General features: G+C 40.3%; 2 protein-coding genes across 6 annotated transcripts; both read left to right on the top strand.

Moving 5' to 3' along the window:
* Positions 1 to 1,465: 1,465 nt before the first annotated feature.
* Positions 1,466 to 6,312, top strand: srsf3b (serine and arginine rich splicing factor 3b). Of its 2 annotated transcripts, none has more exons than XM_037101869.1 (6): positions 1,466 to 1,623; positions 2,361 to 2,571; positions 2,662 to 2,802; positions 4,745 to 4,783; positions 5,415 to 5,501; positions 5,618 to 6,312. In XM_037101869.1, exons 2-6 carry the CDS (start codon positions 2,369 to 2,371, stop codon positions 5,643 to 5,645), a joined length of 498 nt encoding a protein of 165 aa, XP_036957764.1. In that variant the 5' UTR covers positions 1,466 to 1,623; positions 2,361 to 2,368; the 3' UTR covers positions 5,646 to 6,312. The 2 variants fall into 2 exon arrangements, with proteins under 2 accessions (XP_036957764.1, XP_036957763.1); XM_037101868.1 differs by lacking the exon at positions 1,466 to 1,623 and adding an exon at positions 1,637 to 1,878.
* A 4,483-nt stretch (positions 6,313 to 10,795) lies between these two features.
* cdkn1a (cyclin-dependent kinase inhibitor 1A) lies at positions 10,796 to 15,732 on the top strand. 4 transcript variants are annotated; one of them, XM_037102598.1, is made up of 3 exons: positions 10,796 to 11,229; positions 13,636 to 14,081; positions 14,174 to 15,732. In XM_037102598.1, the coding sequence occupies exons 2-3, from the start codon at positions 13,640 to 13,642 to the stop codon at positions 14,227 to 14,229; spliced, it is 498 nt and encodes a 165-aa protein (XP_036958493.1). In that variant the 5' UTR covers positions 10,796 to 11,229; positions 13,636 to 13,639; the 3' UTR covers positions 14,230 to 15,732. The 4 variants fall into 4 exon arrangements, with proteins under 4 accessions (XP_036958493.1, XP_036958492.1, XP_036958494.1 ...); XM_037102597.1 differs by having other exon boundaries at positions 10,797 to 11,229; positions 13,631 to 14,081; XM_037102599.1 differs by lacking the exon at positions 10,796 to 11,229 and adding an exon at positions 13,105 to 13,315.
* The last annotated feature ends 942 nt before the right edge of the window (positions 15,733 to 16,674 follow it).

Below are 16,674 nucleotides of genomic sequence, written 5' to 3'. Positions count from 1 at the left end.
AAATTATAAAACCCAAGAACTCAAAAGGGAAAGAGAGCCAGAGTTATTTAAACATCCTCAGATAAGCCGGAGAGTTAAATCCAGGTTGTGATGGGATGAGTAGAGATCACGCAGGTCATCCTGAGTTACAACCAGCACACCCACAACTCTCAGATGCACTCAGCCTTGCACATTGTGACCTCTTATTATTCATGGGAATGAGGTGGAGGAGAAAGGTGGAGCAGCATTAGATGAATGTGGACTTTCATACATTTGGTTGTCTTATAGATGTGACAATATTAAATGGCTGAAATATGCAGTTGAGCAAAGGTTAACAGATCAGTTTCCACATAAGTGACATTATGAATTCCAGCATATGTCATTCTGTGATCTATATTGTGAACTAATAGAGGAGCTTGAAAGGTTTCAGCTTTGTGAGAATAGGCGGTACACCAGGCTATTTGCAATCTCAGAGTTTCTAATAACAGAGTTCCTAAAATAACAGGAAGATATTAAGGTCTGGAACAAAATATTATGTAACCATAAGGGCCGGGGGGGAAGAACATTGTGTTTTGTTTGAGAGTAAAAAGACAACTATCTTTGATAATAGAAATACATATTTGCCAAAATACTTTGTCAGAAATCTTTCTGTGTTTAAATTGACACTGTTATTGCAGACCGATAAACCAAAGATTGTATCTAAACTATGAGTATTTTGGGGAAATGTTTTGCCCTAAATAACTTGGCTTGATCTTGGAATTTATTCTGGTGGTATACTATTGTATTATGGCTTTGTATCATATTTGTATTTCAAAGAACAATGGAGTGGATAAGTATAGTCTTGAATGTGCCTAAAACCCAAAGAGGTAATTGGCTTGATAATCAATAGCATCATCCTACACCACATGTTTCAGCCTTAATTCCAGATGCTCATGAGTCCGTGTTCCAGCATGGACAAATTTCAGGGAAAACATACAAGAAAAAAAGTATATCATATCAAACCCATCTTTTTAATTTGTCTTCTAATGTGTTGTGTGTTTTATGTCGTCATGTGTAAATTGTCGTTATTATTCTCATTCTTATGATTTAAGTGTATTTTTTAAATATATTTATTTGTCTGCTTGCTTTTCTCTGATTTAATGCAATTGCTGCTTGTTTAAACCTGTTATATTATGTAATATGTATTGAACCGCATTGACCGCACACTTTACATCATTTTACCGGAGGCGACAAAAAAATGACTGCTGAGAATCCTTAGCTAAAGAAATGTCGAAACAGCGCCAGAACCATATTGACTCCCATGTTGTGGCCAAAGATGGTACCGCACCTTTACCAGCCCATGTTAAAAGAGTCCGTTCGTTAATGTAATTAGTCCATAAACGCCTGGATCACTCTGAAATTAATCTGAGTGTTTCAAACAATACGCGGCCTTAGTAGTGCCATTCAAAAGACACTAAAATTGAAAAGATAGATGTGGTGAGAACTATAACTACGTGACTACGTAACCCCGCCCTCCGCGGAGCAGGAAGCTGGTCACCCTACCGAGGAACGTATTTTCCGTCACGCCATTTTCCTTCGACGATCGAGGAGAACAAACCAGCGGGAGGATCGCTGTTAGTCTAAGCTGTGAATTCAACAATCACGGTAGAGTTTGAACGCAATTCTTAATTGTGTCGTGCTGAGTTTTTTTTTTTTTTTTTTTTTTCGGAGCATCGTGTTGAGGTCGATCAGTCGGTATCGCAACGCAGGCAGAATCCATTGTTTGATTTCTGCGTCTGCTAGCTGAAAGCGGCTCCTCATCACAAGGCCTCGGAAAGGCGACAGCCATTTTAGCTATCGTTAACTAGCCATTAGCTACCTTTAGCTTCCGGGCGTCGAACAAATATCTGATGTCGAACGGTGAGAAAACACATTTTGAAGGCGGGATATGGGTAACAACGTATGGATAGCTGTGTATTTAATCATATAGTTACTATTCGCAATGCATTTAGGGCACTGTATAAACTTAGCTAACACGAATTGGCCTGTTTCTCGTTAAGCTAAAGTTAGCATCATGTTAGGCTTCGAGTCAAAGACAAAAAAAGTAGGCCAATCTTCATTACGTTTGTCTTTATGATCAGTATCAGGTTATGGATGTGGTTCTTGTGTAGTATTTTTGCATGCAACGCAAAGTTAACAACGCTAACAGAAAATATGCATTTTTTATATTATTTCGGGTGATGTGTTGTAGAAAGGCATTTGGCGCAATGCATAACGGAAATGAGAGCATTGACTTGAAATACAACCACAGGCCTGATAATTTGTCCTAACTTACTGATTTAAGAGTTTCCCACATGATTCTGCTGCACAAGTGACCTGTTCTCTTTTTCATTGTTTTTCAGATTCAGCCATGCATCGTGACTGTCCTCTGGACTGCAAAGTCTATGTCGGTAATCTTGGCAACAATGGAAACAAGACAGAGTTAGAGAGGTCTTTTGGATACTACGGTCCTCTCCGCAGTGTCTGGGTTGCCAGGAACCCTCCAGGTTTTGCCTTTGTAGAATTCGAAGATCCCAGAGATGCAACTGATGCAGTGCGTGAGCTTGATGGAAGGTGGGCAGCACAGTTCACTAATTGGATTTGACTAACATTGACTAAGCTCTCCACAGCCACAATGTGTAACAATGTATGCTTGTTTTACAGGACGTTGTGTGGTTGCCGGGTCCGAGTGGAGCTGTCCAACGGTGAGAAACGCAGTCGCACCCGCGGGGCTCCCCCTTCGTGGGGCAGGCGCCCCAGAGACCGTGATGACTACAGGCGTCGTAGCCCACCAGCCAGGCGAAGGTGACCCATGTTTTTGTTTGACAGTAATGAGCAGAGACAAAATTTGACATACCTTGCACATAAATCCATCAGTGTGACTTAAATATTCTAACTTTCCACAGTGTATTTCCTGATAATTGCTTATGTTTCTCCAGAGTTAGGCATTTCTAATGTTTTATCTTATCAACTGATTATACATTTGTGATTGTTGCAATGTCTAAGGCTTGCAATTTCATCTTCATTGATATTATTGACCATTTTATGTTGGGAACCAAGCAGATAAACATTCATAATTAACTATGAGAATTGATTGGATTGGAATAGGACATTTTCCTAGGTCAAGTAGTGAAGCCTTTTCTATTGCAAAATGCATCTTAAATTCTTGCCTGAAAGACTACGTCTTCGGGCACTAATCCTTCTTTTGAAGTGTAGATTTCCGTGAACTTTTACACATTATCTACATTTGACCTACTGTTAATGTCAAAATAGGTCTTTGAAATATTTGGTAAGTCCTGTGTCGCAAAAAGTATAACCTGTTTAAAATATTGGAGGGATGAAAGTGCCAAATGTGATGCATTTTTCTTTTGTTTGAGGATGCATTTTATTTTTCATCTATATTAATAAGAATGAAACCCGTTGCAGAGCCACCACCATGCCTCTTCTCACCACCCTCTGAGTCAATCAACTAGTCCTCTTTCAGCATCATGTGACTGCTGACCATCGTGCCCCAATCAGCTTGGCTGGTGCTGTCACATGACCCAGGCATGGCCAGTCGTCAGGTTGCACCAACCCATTGGTTCCTCAGCATGCCGTTCTCAACCTCCTCTTCCTTCAACCTTAACCCAAACGGCAGCAGCCCACGTCACATTCCCGACCAATCGGCGTATTACGTTCCCAAATGTCTACAACCTACCAACAGCAGCCTTCGGCTAACCAATTAAAGCAGGAAAAAAGCTACAGCCAGCCCCCATCTGCCTGCCACCTAATCACCTTGCAGCATCTGGCCAGTCCTATTCAGCCAATTCTACCTACCCGGCCGACTGTCTGCCTCCCTTTCGTCATATCTAGCTTGTTGAAAACCAAAAAGACTAGTAAGTTTTCCTGCTTCATTCAGTACACTGCTGATACAGTTTTGAAAGTGAAGAGACAGCTGGTTTGAAAAGGGTTGTTCTTAAAAAAAAAATAAATAAAAAAAACATTTCCAGAGATTTCCATTATAGACATTCATCTGGTATGTCTTGGGGCACTGAGCAGAATTATGAAGTCACACAAATCAAAACTCTTCTCAACCCCCCAATAAAAATCAAAAGGGTTTTTTGGTTTTGTTTTTTCCTTTTTTGTGCTGTATGGTTGGTTTTAGAATATCTTAGCCTGGTCACCCCACAAAACTTATTCCCAGTGACCAGTACATAGTTTTTTTGTTGCTAGCTTCCAATACCATATGTTCTCCCTTTTGTGTGGTGGACCAGTTTAATACAGATGGTGGCCTATGTGTGTCATTTCATTTTCCCACTATGGCCAGTCCACAGTGCTGCATTAAGTCCTCAGATAGGGGCAAATGCCACTTGATGGCTTTTTTGTTTTTTGTTTTAGCTATTTGGGGCTCAGGCCGCATGAAAATACTGCTATTTATTATATAGAACCATCTTACACTAAATCATAATCCAGTTTTTAATTTGTTAAAGACACCCATGGCACTGTGGAATAGGTGAGAGACTTGCCAATCACCTATTATCTTTATGCACTTGGTCCATTGCCAGTAAGTTATATTATGTGATTTGCATAATTCTTGTTTCAGGAAAAACACCCCAATTCTTTTATTCCATTTTATAGTTACTCTGATAAACAAAGGGCTGAGTTGAAGGAGGCCCATGTAAGAAAAGGATCAGAATAGTTTGAATCTCTACGGCAGATCGGCGCATCTGTGTTTGTTCTTAACACTTTTTTTATTTTCCCTGCACAGATCCCCACGCAGGAGGAGCTTCAGTCGCAGCCGAAGCAGGTATGTCAGCTTTCTGAATGTCATGTATGCAGTGATCCAAACAATTGAGTCTTTCTGAAAACAGGAATTGATTTTTTTGTGTGTGTTTCTGTTCATGCACTGCATTTAAAATATCAAACTATTCTCAAAAATAAAGTCAGCTTGTCTAATTAAATAAGAATAGATCTTGCAAAAAATGGTTTCATCAAACCATTCATCATGTAGTCTTTTACTTTTATCTCCCTAGTCCAACCTAATTAGGTTTAGCTTTCATTATTTGCGTCTAAACAAAGTCCCAAATAATAGAAAATCATTTGGTAGATCTCCAGCCACCTGTTGTCAGCAAAGAAGCCAGAGGTTCCAGTTTTAAGTGGTTTCCACTAGATTGAAATATTGATTAAGGTAGTCTAATTGATGCTCACAACAAAACATTAGATTAGAATGAGTGAGGTATGAAGTGTTGATTTGGTCCTGGAATTGGCTGTTAATGGTTGTCTAATACTGCTGTCTACACATGAATTACAACTATATTCAGATACTGATTCAAGATCTCAGATCAAATTCCACCTTAAGGCCAACCCTAGGAATCATTATCTTAACAAAACAGCCTTTTACTATTTGTTTACATAATGGGATTGTTTGGCTTTTGCAGGTCTTTCTCCAGAGACAGGAGGAGGGAGAGGTCCCTCTCTAGGGACAGGAACCATAAACCTTCGAGGTCCTTCTCACGATCAAGGAGGTACTGAGATATTCTGAGCAATCTTGTGTGTCCTAGCAGATATTGTTGTTGCATTGACAGCCTGGTCAATAATTCTGCGCGCTTTAACTTTCGGTTGTTTGTTTCCTTCCCCACAGCCGCTCTCGTTCCACTGACAGAAAGTAGACAGAGGTCTGTCAGGTGTAAAGCGAGCTGAAGATGAACGGTTGTAGGACCGTTTCATATGATGGACTTCAACATGGCCAACATGGTCATTTTTGTGTTGGAATTTTTAAACAATCATACATTTTAGTGTCCCTCCCCCTTGTTATGGTAATTTTCAAATCCATTGAGTGGGTGTGTACAGGTGTAATGCCTTGCCTCAGTCAAGTCCATCTTGTCAGTCCTGAGACAGTTGTGCCACCCAGCATTCCAGTTCACCGGTTAATCTCTTAAGAGCTTTGTTTTTTGTCAATGAATGTACTGTGTAGTTTGACTTAGTGTGAGTTGTTCCTTATTTTCATTGTGTAAACGCCAGCATTTTTTTTTTTTTTTTTTTTAAGGAAGGGTTGGGATGATTTGTAAGAAAGTTTCTCTTTTTGATTGTCTGTAAAGCCAACCTATTTTCAACGTGCTTCTTTCTTACTTCATACTGAAGGGTTCCATCTGTTAATGGTTGGATGTTTGTAATAAACGCACCCCTCACCTCTTTCAAAATGCAAAGCTATGGCATTTATTTAAAAGGTGTGATGAACACAAGTTAAATTTTTGTCTATGAAGTTTTCCATTATTTTTCATTTGTTTGATACGATGTGAAATGGTCTCAAATAAAATACAGTTGATAAAAAAAAAATGTTTTCTTGTTCTCTTGCTGCTTGTGAAGTAAAGCTTATGTGCCATTACTGAGTCACTCAGTTTCTCTTTCCACAAGAGGGCGCACTTACAGCATCAATGGGCATGATCCAGGTCACAGTCTGATCATGCACCTAAGTCACTCGTGGCTCATTATACTTTTCCTTATAGTTGCAGGTTTCTATTGTTGACATTTGTTTAATTTAACCTTAAATGAAGTTCCTGTATCATGTCTGGTCTACATCACTTGGTGCTGTTGAGGTTCTGTATATATGAATTACCATGACATAATTTACATCTTATAAGATGATATATTGTAACAGTCATTACTTATTTCCATTTTGTACTAAATACTTCCACTCTACAAACATTGTACTTTCTACTCCATGATATGTATTCAGTAACATTACCAGATTACCAGATACTTTACAGATTGATTGCTGCATCAGAGCCAAATAGCACTGATGAAATCTAAAAATAGTATAATATTTAGGCACTAGTATGTAGGAATTACCATAATCTGCCACTTTATAATTGCACTCCACTACTTTTTCTGGAGGCAAAACTACTTTTTACACACTACCCTTATGTCCTAACTTCAGAACCAAAGTGTGGCGCATGTCCAATTTGTGCCTGTCTTAGTCAGTCACCCCCTAGTTTATACATTATACATTATTTTCTGTATATGTAAATGTAATGATATAAACATGGTTTTGATTGAAACTTAAAAATCCACCTTTAATATATCACTGTCAAATGACGTTAGAGTTGAGAGCGGAAGTAATCAAAGTTTGTGTGTGTGTGTGTAATTTGATTTTGAGTGTGCATGTCCAATCAGTGGATTAAACACTGTAAGACATTCAAGGAGCTACAGAAAAGTAACAGGCAGAGTTCATTTCCCTGCCTGTCTCTGCTACTTTCCCTCCTTTTCTGTGTACACGGTGTGATAGCAGGTCGTTATGTAATCATGTCGATTTAAACTTTAACCAATTTACCAGCATAGACAGGCGATAAGAAATCCAAATAATGGGTGTCTTTATGCCGCTGATAAAATCACCCATACATAAAATCGTACATTCACATAGATCAGTGTATGTGTGTGGTGTGTAGCTCATTAAAACGTTCCTTGTGAAAGTCCTGGATTATTTTCAGTAGTAAGAGTGAGAAATCCACATGCAACATGTCATTAAGAGTAACTGATTGTAATGAAGGTCATCTGGTAAGGCTTAATAAAATGTTTTATAGTTCATTATGTCCTCTTACATGTACAGCTGTGGGTTAGTCCGTTTACCCACACACAGCTCCTCCACCACCGCGCTCCCACTGTCCAATTGTCTCCCTCGGTCACACCCCTGTCAGGCCCACGGTTCTGTTCACGCATCCAGTCCACGTGAACCGGCACAACACTGAGCCACAGTTTGCTCAAATCTCCGCGCGCTTTTCCACGTGTTGCTCAAAGCCCCGTGACATCACAGAGAGCGATGACTCATGGTATCCACGGAGACGGCTGGTTCTCGCTACCAGCCCTCAAGGAACTCGCGGCAATCCACTCAGAAAGCAGCGAGTTATTCTCCAGTCCACCCACTGTTATGTAACACAGCCGTGCCCGCGTCGCCCACGAAGTACAGTACGCGAGTAATGATAAGCCTGAGAAACAGGCAGGGACGGTGTGAGCTATTTTTAGACGTGCTGACAAAACTAGTTAATTTATCTATGTCAGTCGAACAGCTGTAAGAAATCAAATATGCTGAAAACTTGAAGTGAACTTAATAGCCTGTCTTTGAGTTGTGGCATAAGGACTGTAAATCACTGATGTGCATAGAAGAATTACACCAGATATCAGGTGATGAAAGATGGCGCCCATTCAAACCAATGAGATGTCCTCACCTTGCAAGTCCACCGAAAATATTTTCTGGCTTCGGCTTTTACTTCCTGGCAGCGGACCCATTGAATAGAATGGTGTAGCGTACATTTGTAGGCTAACCCAGAACTTAGCACGACCGTAGTTCCGTCGACAAAAACCTGCTGGGATTTTTGAACTGGACTTTGTATTGTCCCCAAAATTACAGTGGCAACCTCAAAAATGGCAGATGTCACCTGTATGAGGGCAGGTGGCAGCTTTACCAGGCCCCCATAGCAACACAACATGAAACAAAAAGCGAATGATATCTGTAACACTTAGCCTACTAATTACTTGATAAAAAATGATAGCTAAAAAAATTACTTTATAGACATACCTTTTCATCATCTAAAATTAACTTTTTCTGATCATTATGATGTGAACCACCTACTCTCTCTGGATGACCAACAACTGCTGGGTGTACACGTTGCTAACTGTACACCGCTTGTGATATTATCTGGGAAAGTTGCCACCGACACTCAATTTACATCTTTGATATAACAGCAAGTGCAAGGGCTTTCACCAGTGGCCATAGGCTCAGTCATCATTGTGTTATCTTGTTTGGTGACTTGGCAGTTATTAATTTAAATAAAGGTCTTCAAGGTTATAACTTTAAGCACTGTCGTTTTGTCAACAGGTTTTGTTCAGGAAGACGAACACCACTATTGAGATTTTCGAAGATTAAATGAAATCACTAGAAGTAAAAAGCTATTGTTAGGCTATAAACAGACTACATTCCAGTCGCATGCCCATTTGAACCTCACCAACACTAAGTGTCTTACCACACAGTGTTGTTGTAGCCATCTTTGACTTCTAGCCATATTCTACAAATCACACCAGTAGGTCTCCCTCTGTTCCCAGGTAGAGCCAAAAACACCACAATCCAAACAGTCCAGTTGTTTCTGGGATCATTAAAACCACATTTAAGATGCAAAATGTAAAGATTTTCTTTTGTGTGCATTGCAGAGATTTCTTCTGAGGTTAGCACGCTAACCATCTAGCCTCAGCTAGCTCCTGTCTGTTAATATTCTGATGTAATCTGTCAACCTGTTTACACTCATTGTAATGAACTTGCACAAATGTCAACTTGTATCCAAAATAATCAACACTTTTCCATGAAACCCAGCTGCTCTGTTAACGTGGATACTGTACAATACAAAATGTCTGTCAGTGTACCTACCCTGCGGTAAGCTAACTTGCTAACAGCAGTTACAGGCATGAGCAGTTACAGTCAACAGCAGTTAGTGGTTACTCTGGTGACCAGGTGTTACTACATGCACCTTTAATGTTTTATACTGACTTTGCTCATTAACACAGATTCATAGCGTGAACAGTTTGTGTAGGTTCCCTACCTGACCCTTGATTCTTATGAAACTATAATGACAGGTAATAAAGTTGGAACTTGGGTCATTCAGTAAATACCTATGGATGTGCATAGTCTCTTTGCGCCTAATTTGGCAGTGGATGTAAAACAAAGACCTGAACATGATGAGGCACATAATGAACAAGATAATATGATGTGAGTGTGCAGTCCCTCTGCACTGTGCAACTGCCTGAGAGCTGAGATAATAAAGTGTCCACTCAGCTGTAGAGCCTTTTTTCTGCACACAGCTGCTGCTCTGTAAAAAACAACATACGCTCATTGTATCTTCCATGTAGTTTATACCTCATTAACTTCAGTACATAACACAACTGAATATGGCTGTACTGTAAATGTGTGTATGGTTTCCAAGTCTGAATGTGTTTTCTGTTGTCTCGTCAGTCTCTCACTACACAAAGGGCTCACTGTGGTGTCAGATCAGTTGGGACTTTATAGGCTGCACTCTACAGTTAGGGCTCTTGTTGTTCATCTGTTGGGAATGAGACTGAAGTTCAGCTGGATGTGACTAGGAGGTGTGAGAAGTTGTCCATTTTGCCGACCAGTGGCCCAGATAAACAGACTTGAATTGAACAACAGGGAGACTGGGTGGAACAGAGTTTTGAGTACAATATGTGACAAATCTGTGCATTTAAAGAGACTGAGTCACAAGCACAGAGAGTTGGGTTACACTGGACTTGATAAGAGATAACTGATAAAACTGCAGCTTGGTCTAAAGTACTCAAACATTTCAATCAAAGGTCCAGTATCTGACACATTATCGTCATTCGTCGTAAGAGCTCTTTTATTTATCTACGCGTGTACCAGCCTTACTACAGCCTGACTAAATTCTGACTAAACAGATGCGAAAATGTAGTAAATGCTTTTGAGAAAAATCTTTGTGAAAACATGATCAAACGAAAAAACACAATTTAGAGGTTTGCTATTTCAGTTAAGTTGTTTTTGTAAATTTCTGTTATTTTCAGATCTAAATTTTCAATGGAACTCCAATATGACTTAAAACCTGTAACTTTAAAAGTGTGACAGGAGGGGAGTCTTTCAAGCCAATGTAACATTTTGCTAAAATAATAATGAAATTATTGATATACATGTCCAATTCTACTTTAAATGAAGCAATAACACTTCTACTTTCCCTGCTGCTGCCGTGTTGCCTACATCCGGGACCCTGCTTGTGCTTGTGCCTATGCCGCCCTCTCGCTCATGCGCAGTGAGAGGCAGTGAGAGCTGCGGTGCGGGGTCGTCCGTCCTCAGCTGGAATTTCCTCCCCGACAGACTTCAGTGCGGGGCCGAGCCAAACCTTCACGTGTGCTCATGTGTTTACCGGGCGAATTCCACGTGTGAGAGCCCCAAGGCCCGCCTCTGCACGGGACGGGAGGCTCCCCACCCACCGGAGTTGATAAAAGTTTAGCGCATGTCGCTCTGTGAGAAGAAGACTTGGAGGAATTATCAAGAAGTGAACGCAGTAGCTACTGTCGGCGTGGCTGGTTTGTGATTTAGAGGAGAGGGTCGGTTAATAGATCAGACCAGACACATTACAGCTATAGGGACGCAACCGCAGAAGATAAACAGCAGCTTCATTCATCAAGTTTGAATTAAGAAGATTTTTTTCTTTTTAACTTGGACTGCAGAGGACTGATAATGTGAGTACACCGAACATAGCTTGACATGTTTTTCTCTAAAGCATTGTGTTTGGTGATTTGTGTGTTTTATTGGTTTGGAAGCAACTGTAGATACCTCTCTGTAATTTTACTGTTTATTTGGGCTGTAAGAGTTGATGGTGTATTTTTTGTATTATTTTCATACCAATAAATGTATTTTAAGACGTTCAACAGCTTCAACAGAGCTTTAGTTTTATGTTCGACTTGATAGGGGAAAAGAACAACCTCAAGTGTCACACAGGCCCGTTCACTGAGGGTTATTTTGACACGGCTGTGTATGGAGATGTAGAGGGAGGTCGAGACTCCAGTGACAGCCCACTGAGACTGCCTGACACGAGCTCCAGCCTCACGTGGAGCCGTGTAGTAAACTGGGCAGGGTCAGTGAGCTGGGGGAGCCGGTGTCGGAGTCTCGCGCTCCCGCCACAGCCTTGAATCACTCCTCGGGCCCGCCCCCACTCTCCGTGACGTCGTATCCCGTGTGCAGGAAGAGGGGGAAAGAAATTTGAAGGGGTACACTGTTCTGTCTCATAAGTGCTCCCCCCCAAATGTCCAACCCTCTTCCCCTTTTAAAATAATTTTTAGTAATTTTTTTTTTTTTTTTAGTTATTTTTTGTTATTTTTATTTTTTTTAGTATGAAGTTTGGTCATATCTCTGCACATGAAACCACCCACCTGACATCAGCACACACAGGTCCACTGTTATGTAACCGTGGGTGTGGAAAGGTCACTGAAAACTCAGATGACTGTTCTTTAAAAAAAAGATATTCTTTGACATTTTTTAGCAAGTGAAATAGTGGGATTAATGAATGAAAAGTGTAGTATACTTTTTAGTCAATGTTTTTAGGAAGTCCCCTATAATCTGTTTAATTCAATTGTAGACTTCTGACTGTACAGTGTGTTAAAAGATGCTTTTTTCCCTAACATCTGAAATCAAAAGCTGATTCTTTTTTTGTTGTCTGGATGTCAACTCCTCGAAACCAATCCTTTATATATGAAAAAGAACTGTAGACTTCAGAGTAGATAAGCTTTTCCTGAAAGTTATCATCACAGCTGAATTAAAACTTTCGGTTTTACTTAGTTACAGTTTCTGTATTGTCTCTGGAAAATCTAGGTGTTTTTTGGTGAGTCAGAAAGTTGTGCATTTTCGTTTCTTTCGTTTGAAACATGAATGAAAAGCAGTTCCTGGAAAAATGCCACATGACATCAGACCTCAGACATGTTCTGCTTGGCTCTGCTGTGTGGAGTGGCTGCAGCCAGGTGACGAAGCAGCAGAACATGTTTTGTATATTTGTATATTTGTCTATTTGTATATTTTCATGAAACAATTTGGCAGCAGGGGTCATTTTGAGGAGTTAGGGTTTCATATATTTTATCTGTTTATTGACAGATTTGTTTCCATTGAATCGGAACAGTCTCTGTGCTGAAATGAACTATAATCAATTTAATCAGTGACAGTTAACTTCATTAGTGTCTCTCAAATTATTATTATTCTCTGTGACCTCAGCCCATCTAATGTGCTTTAGCTGGATAATTGGGGTGGGGGGAGTGCTGGGCGGGCTCCTCTTTATCATTGTGTAAAATAGGAACCGTGCCCGGCCCTTCCCGGATGACTATAATGACTTATTATTCTCCAGGGACACAGCAGATTTCTTCCTGTAGCTCAAACAGTTAAGTGCCACAACCCATTTAGCCCTCGTACTGGGAATATTTTGTTCAGATATATCGATGTGGAGAACATTGATTTAATAGTAAGGCTCATAATTATAAATCTATGATCCTCATTAATTGCTGGTTCATTGTACCTTCTGTTGAGCTGACTGTCTACAGATGGTCTGACACCGCCACCTAGAGGTGACTCTGTGTGTCTGCAGCCACCACAGACAGTGCTCAGAAAATGTCCTCACATGTCTGTCTGAGATTATGTCCAGGCATGTACCAGTGATTCACAGAGGAGGGCCTAGTGAGTCACAGGCTGCCTGGCCTCGGTCTTATAAAAAGCTCACCAGTAACACCAGTCTGATATGCTCTGTAGTCAGGTCTGAGGACACTTGAAGTGATTGGAGCCATGGTAAGCCTGATTTCTGCTTTTGAAATGGAAAGATGACCTCTTTTTTGTTGAATTTAAGGTGGATTGTTGGCATCGATTAGATTGATTTTGTTCTTAATTTCCACTGCTTTTTGTTTGTTTGCTTCATTTATCTTTCTATAGATGTTTTGCTGGTTTTCAACAGAATATTTATTTGCAACCTTTTTAATAATCGATTAATTGTTTTAGCAGATGAGTGGAGTCCTCCTGGGTGCAACTGTCCCTCTCTCAGCTGATCATTGTAGATGTCCAGCAGCACCTTTCCAACTAACTGATGGATGTTTCTGTTTCCTTCAGTGCAGAATTATGTCAACCCACGAGCAGATCCTGAGCACCCTGGGGAATGGCCCCACCCGACGAAACCTTTTCGGGCCAGTCGACCGAGAGCAGCTGCAGGAGGAGTACAAAGCCGCCCTGAGGAAAGACCTTGAGGAGGCGTCGAAACGCTGGGGCTTCGACTTCATGTCGGACAAGCCTCTGGAGAGCAGCAACTTCCAGTGGGAGGGCATCCCCGGAGCCAAGGTCCCGCTGCTTTACAGACCATGTAAGCTTGGCCTGGGACAGGCCGAGGGTCAAAGGGTGGCCGAGGCAGCTGTTACACCCAAGAAAGGAAGGGTGCAGCCACAGAACGACAAGGAGAACATCCCGTGTTCGCCAGAGAGAATCGCACGCTGCATTGAGAAGATGGAGAAAACACCGGAGAAGCGGGAGAACCGAGGGCTGAAGAGGAAACAGACAAACATTACAGGTACACATTCAGATATTCAAAGTGCGAATGAGTGGAGATAGGATGTGGTGTGGATTTACATGAGCTAAACTTCCTGTTCTGTATCCCAACAGATTTCTATCAGGCCAAAAGAAGAGTTGTCGGAATGCCGCGCAAATCCGGCGAGTGATTTCCGGTGCAGTTTACTGCAAAGGTGCCAAAATCCCAAAAGAGCCACACAAGCAGTACTACACTCAGGAATACTACGCTCTGCACAGACTGTGCACAGTCACTCATAAGGGGGCGATTCATCTGACAACAGAAGGGACCTCAACCACACATCTCTCATATTGGGTTAATTAGGGTACTGTAGTCACTCTGAGGGGGGTTTGGTGATTTTCCCACTGGTAAGAAGGGGACATTTGAGCGGTGGAGATTAACGGTAATCTCTTAAACCAGTGGATTTATACTCATTTGGATCATGGGGATGCCAAACTGTTGACTGACATTTCCTACTGTACATTCCACAGCGCTGAAAACGTAGAAACTCAGAGATAGGGCGGATAAATGCATTACTGTATACACTTGAAACAGACGTCATGTTGGTAAAATGATTCTGTCTCTGAATGAAATCAAGGAGTGGCTGTGACGACACTGCAGAATGAATGAGAGTGCTATGGGATGAAGCCGTTTGCCTTTGTTCAAACCCACTATTGTTTTTCTACGATGTTATTTCTTTATGTGTATCATGAGGGCTAGGAGGATTTTTTACAGACATTTATCATACTTTATATATCCAGATGTACGGTCGTATTGTTTTTACCATCATGTACTCAGAGGAACATACTTGAAGAGTTCTCGATATCCTGTACATGCTGTTGCTTTGCTTAGCTATTTAATGACAGAAGTGCCATCATGTCCTCTTTTTCTTCTTTCCATCTTCTGTGAGGCTATCACTTTGCAAAGCAGATCTCCTGAAGTGCCCCTGCCCAGACTCTGACATGTGTACAGCACCAGATACTGTAGGTTAAGAGTGGTGCACCATGCCTTAAAAACACATATAGTTAGATATATATCAGAGGTTTATCGACAGAGTTTAATACAGCACTGCTAAGTAGCATAATCATTAAAAGATTGCAGTATTGCACATACATCTGATAGGTGGTGTTATCAAAACACCAACATTTAAGTGCCTTCAGGTCACTTATTTCGGTATTTGAAGCTCCGTTAAGGACCTTAAGAGGAAGATTTTCTAAGAAACACATGTAGTATTGAGTAAGCTAAGCTTTTTTTCTTTTTATATTTGGACACATGGTGCAATTCTAACAATGTGTTATTATCTGCCTCAAAAACAAACCGCATGTTTGTATCATGACACTTATTAGGCCACGTTGGCAAACCCTGCTGCTATGGGTAATCTGAGTGGGTGTCAAGACAAGGTCACCGTGATGCTGAACTGACCGCTTAGAAATGTGTTCTGTTTTAAACACAAATCTAAGCAAATAACAGCATTATCCCAAACAACGAATGCACTTCTGTTGATAGATGCTTGAGCACAGGACCCACATATTGTTTTATGTTAAAGCTATAAATGAGAATAATCTATCCTTTATTTATTGTTTTACTTTTCCTTGTGTTAGTTTTTGTTTAATTATTATGAGAATTCCAAATTCCAATAAAATGTTGAAATTAAGTTTTTGTGGATGTTTTGCTTTATTGTGTGGTGTGTGTGTGTGCTGATGTGTAAGTGTGTGTGTGTATGTGTGTGTGAGATGAAGACTGCATATTAAAAACTGTTGAATGTGTTCAAAACCTTCACTTGAATAATAGTTTTGAAGTATTATCATCAAAATTTATTCAGGTATCAAAAATAAAAGTAATCACCATAAAGGTTTAACCCTGTCAGCATTATGTTATTATCACTGATGGAATATATTTAAGTACATCTACTCATGTACTGTCCTGATTAAAGTACAATTCTGAGGTACATGTATTCTACTTGAGTGTTTGCATTTTCTGCTACTTTGCTCTTCCACTCTACTGCTGCAAACTCTACAACCAGCACTGCTCCCAGCAGACCTCACCTGTGCACTGTGCATTAAAAACTCTACACATAGAACATGTCTCATTTCGTTTTGTATATTACATACATGTACATATGTACATATAAGTCTATTTGTTACCTTTTCATTTGATGTTTATTTTTTATTATTATTACTGCTTATTGTTATATTGAACTGCGCTTTGGCTGCTGTGACACAAATGTTTCCGTTTGTGGGACAAATAAAGAAATTCTGATTCTGATTCACTGCGTTTTGACAGTAAATATACTTTTTCTACACTACATTCATTTGATAGCTTTAGTTGCTCGTTACTTACTCGTTATCAGAGCCAAAGCATTGCATTTTTGAATCAACTTATTTTTTTTTATCAGCAATCAGATTAAGATACTGACACCAGTAATCAGAAATATGCATCTGGTACTCTGTCAACCTGTGTCAGTATATGTATGATTTACTTTTTACTTTTTACTTTTTGATTTTAATTTTGCTGTTAGGTAGAAGTCCTGGATCAAGTACTATTTATGTGGGTGACTTTCGCCACCTGCAAGTAGTATTTTAACATGATATCTAAG

Source organism: Acanthopagrus latus, chromosome 6, assembly GCF_904848185.1.
Source record: "Acanthopagrus latus isolate v.2019 chromosome 6, fAcaLat1.1, whole genome shotgun sequence".
In the NCBI taxonomy this organism is placed as follows: domain Eukaryota; kingdom Metazoa; phylum Chordata; class Actinopteri; order Spariformes; family Sparidae; genus Acanthopagrus; species Acanthopagrus latus.
The sequence above is the reverse complement of the archived record's forward strand: the minus strand, read 5'-3'. Positions and strand labels throughout refer to the sequence as shown.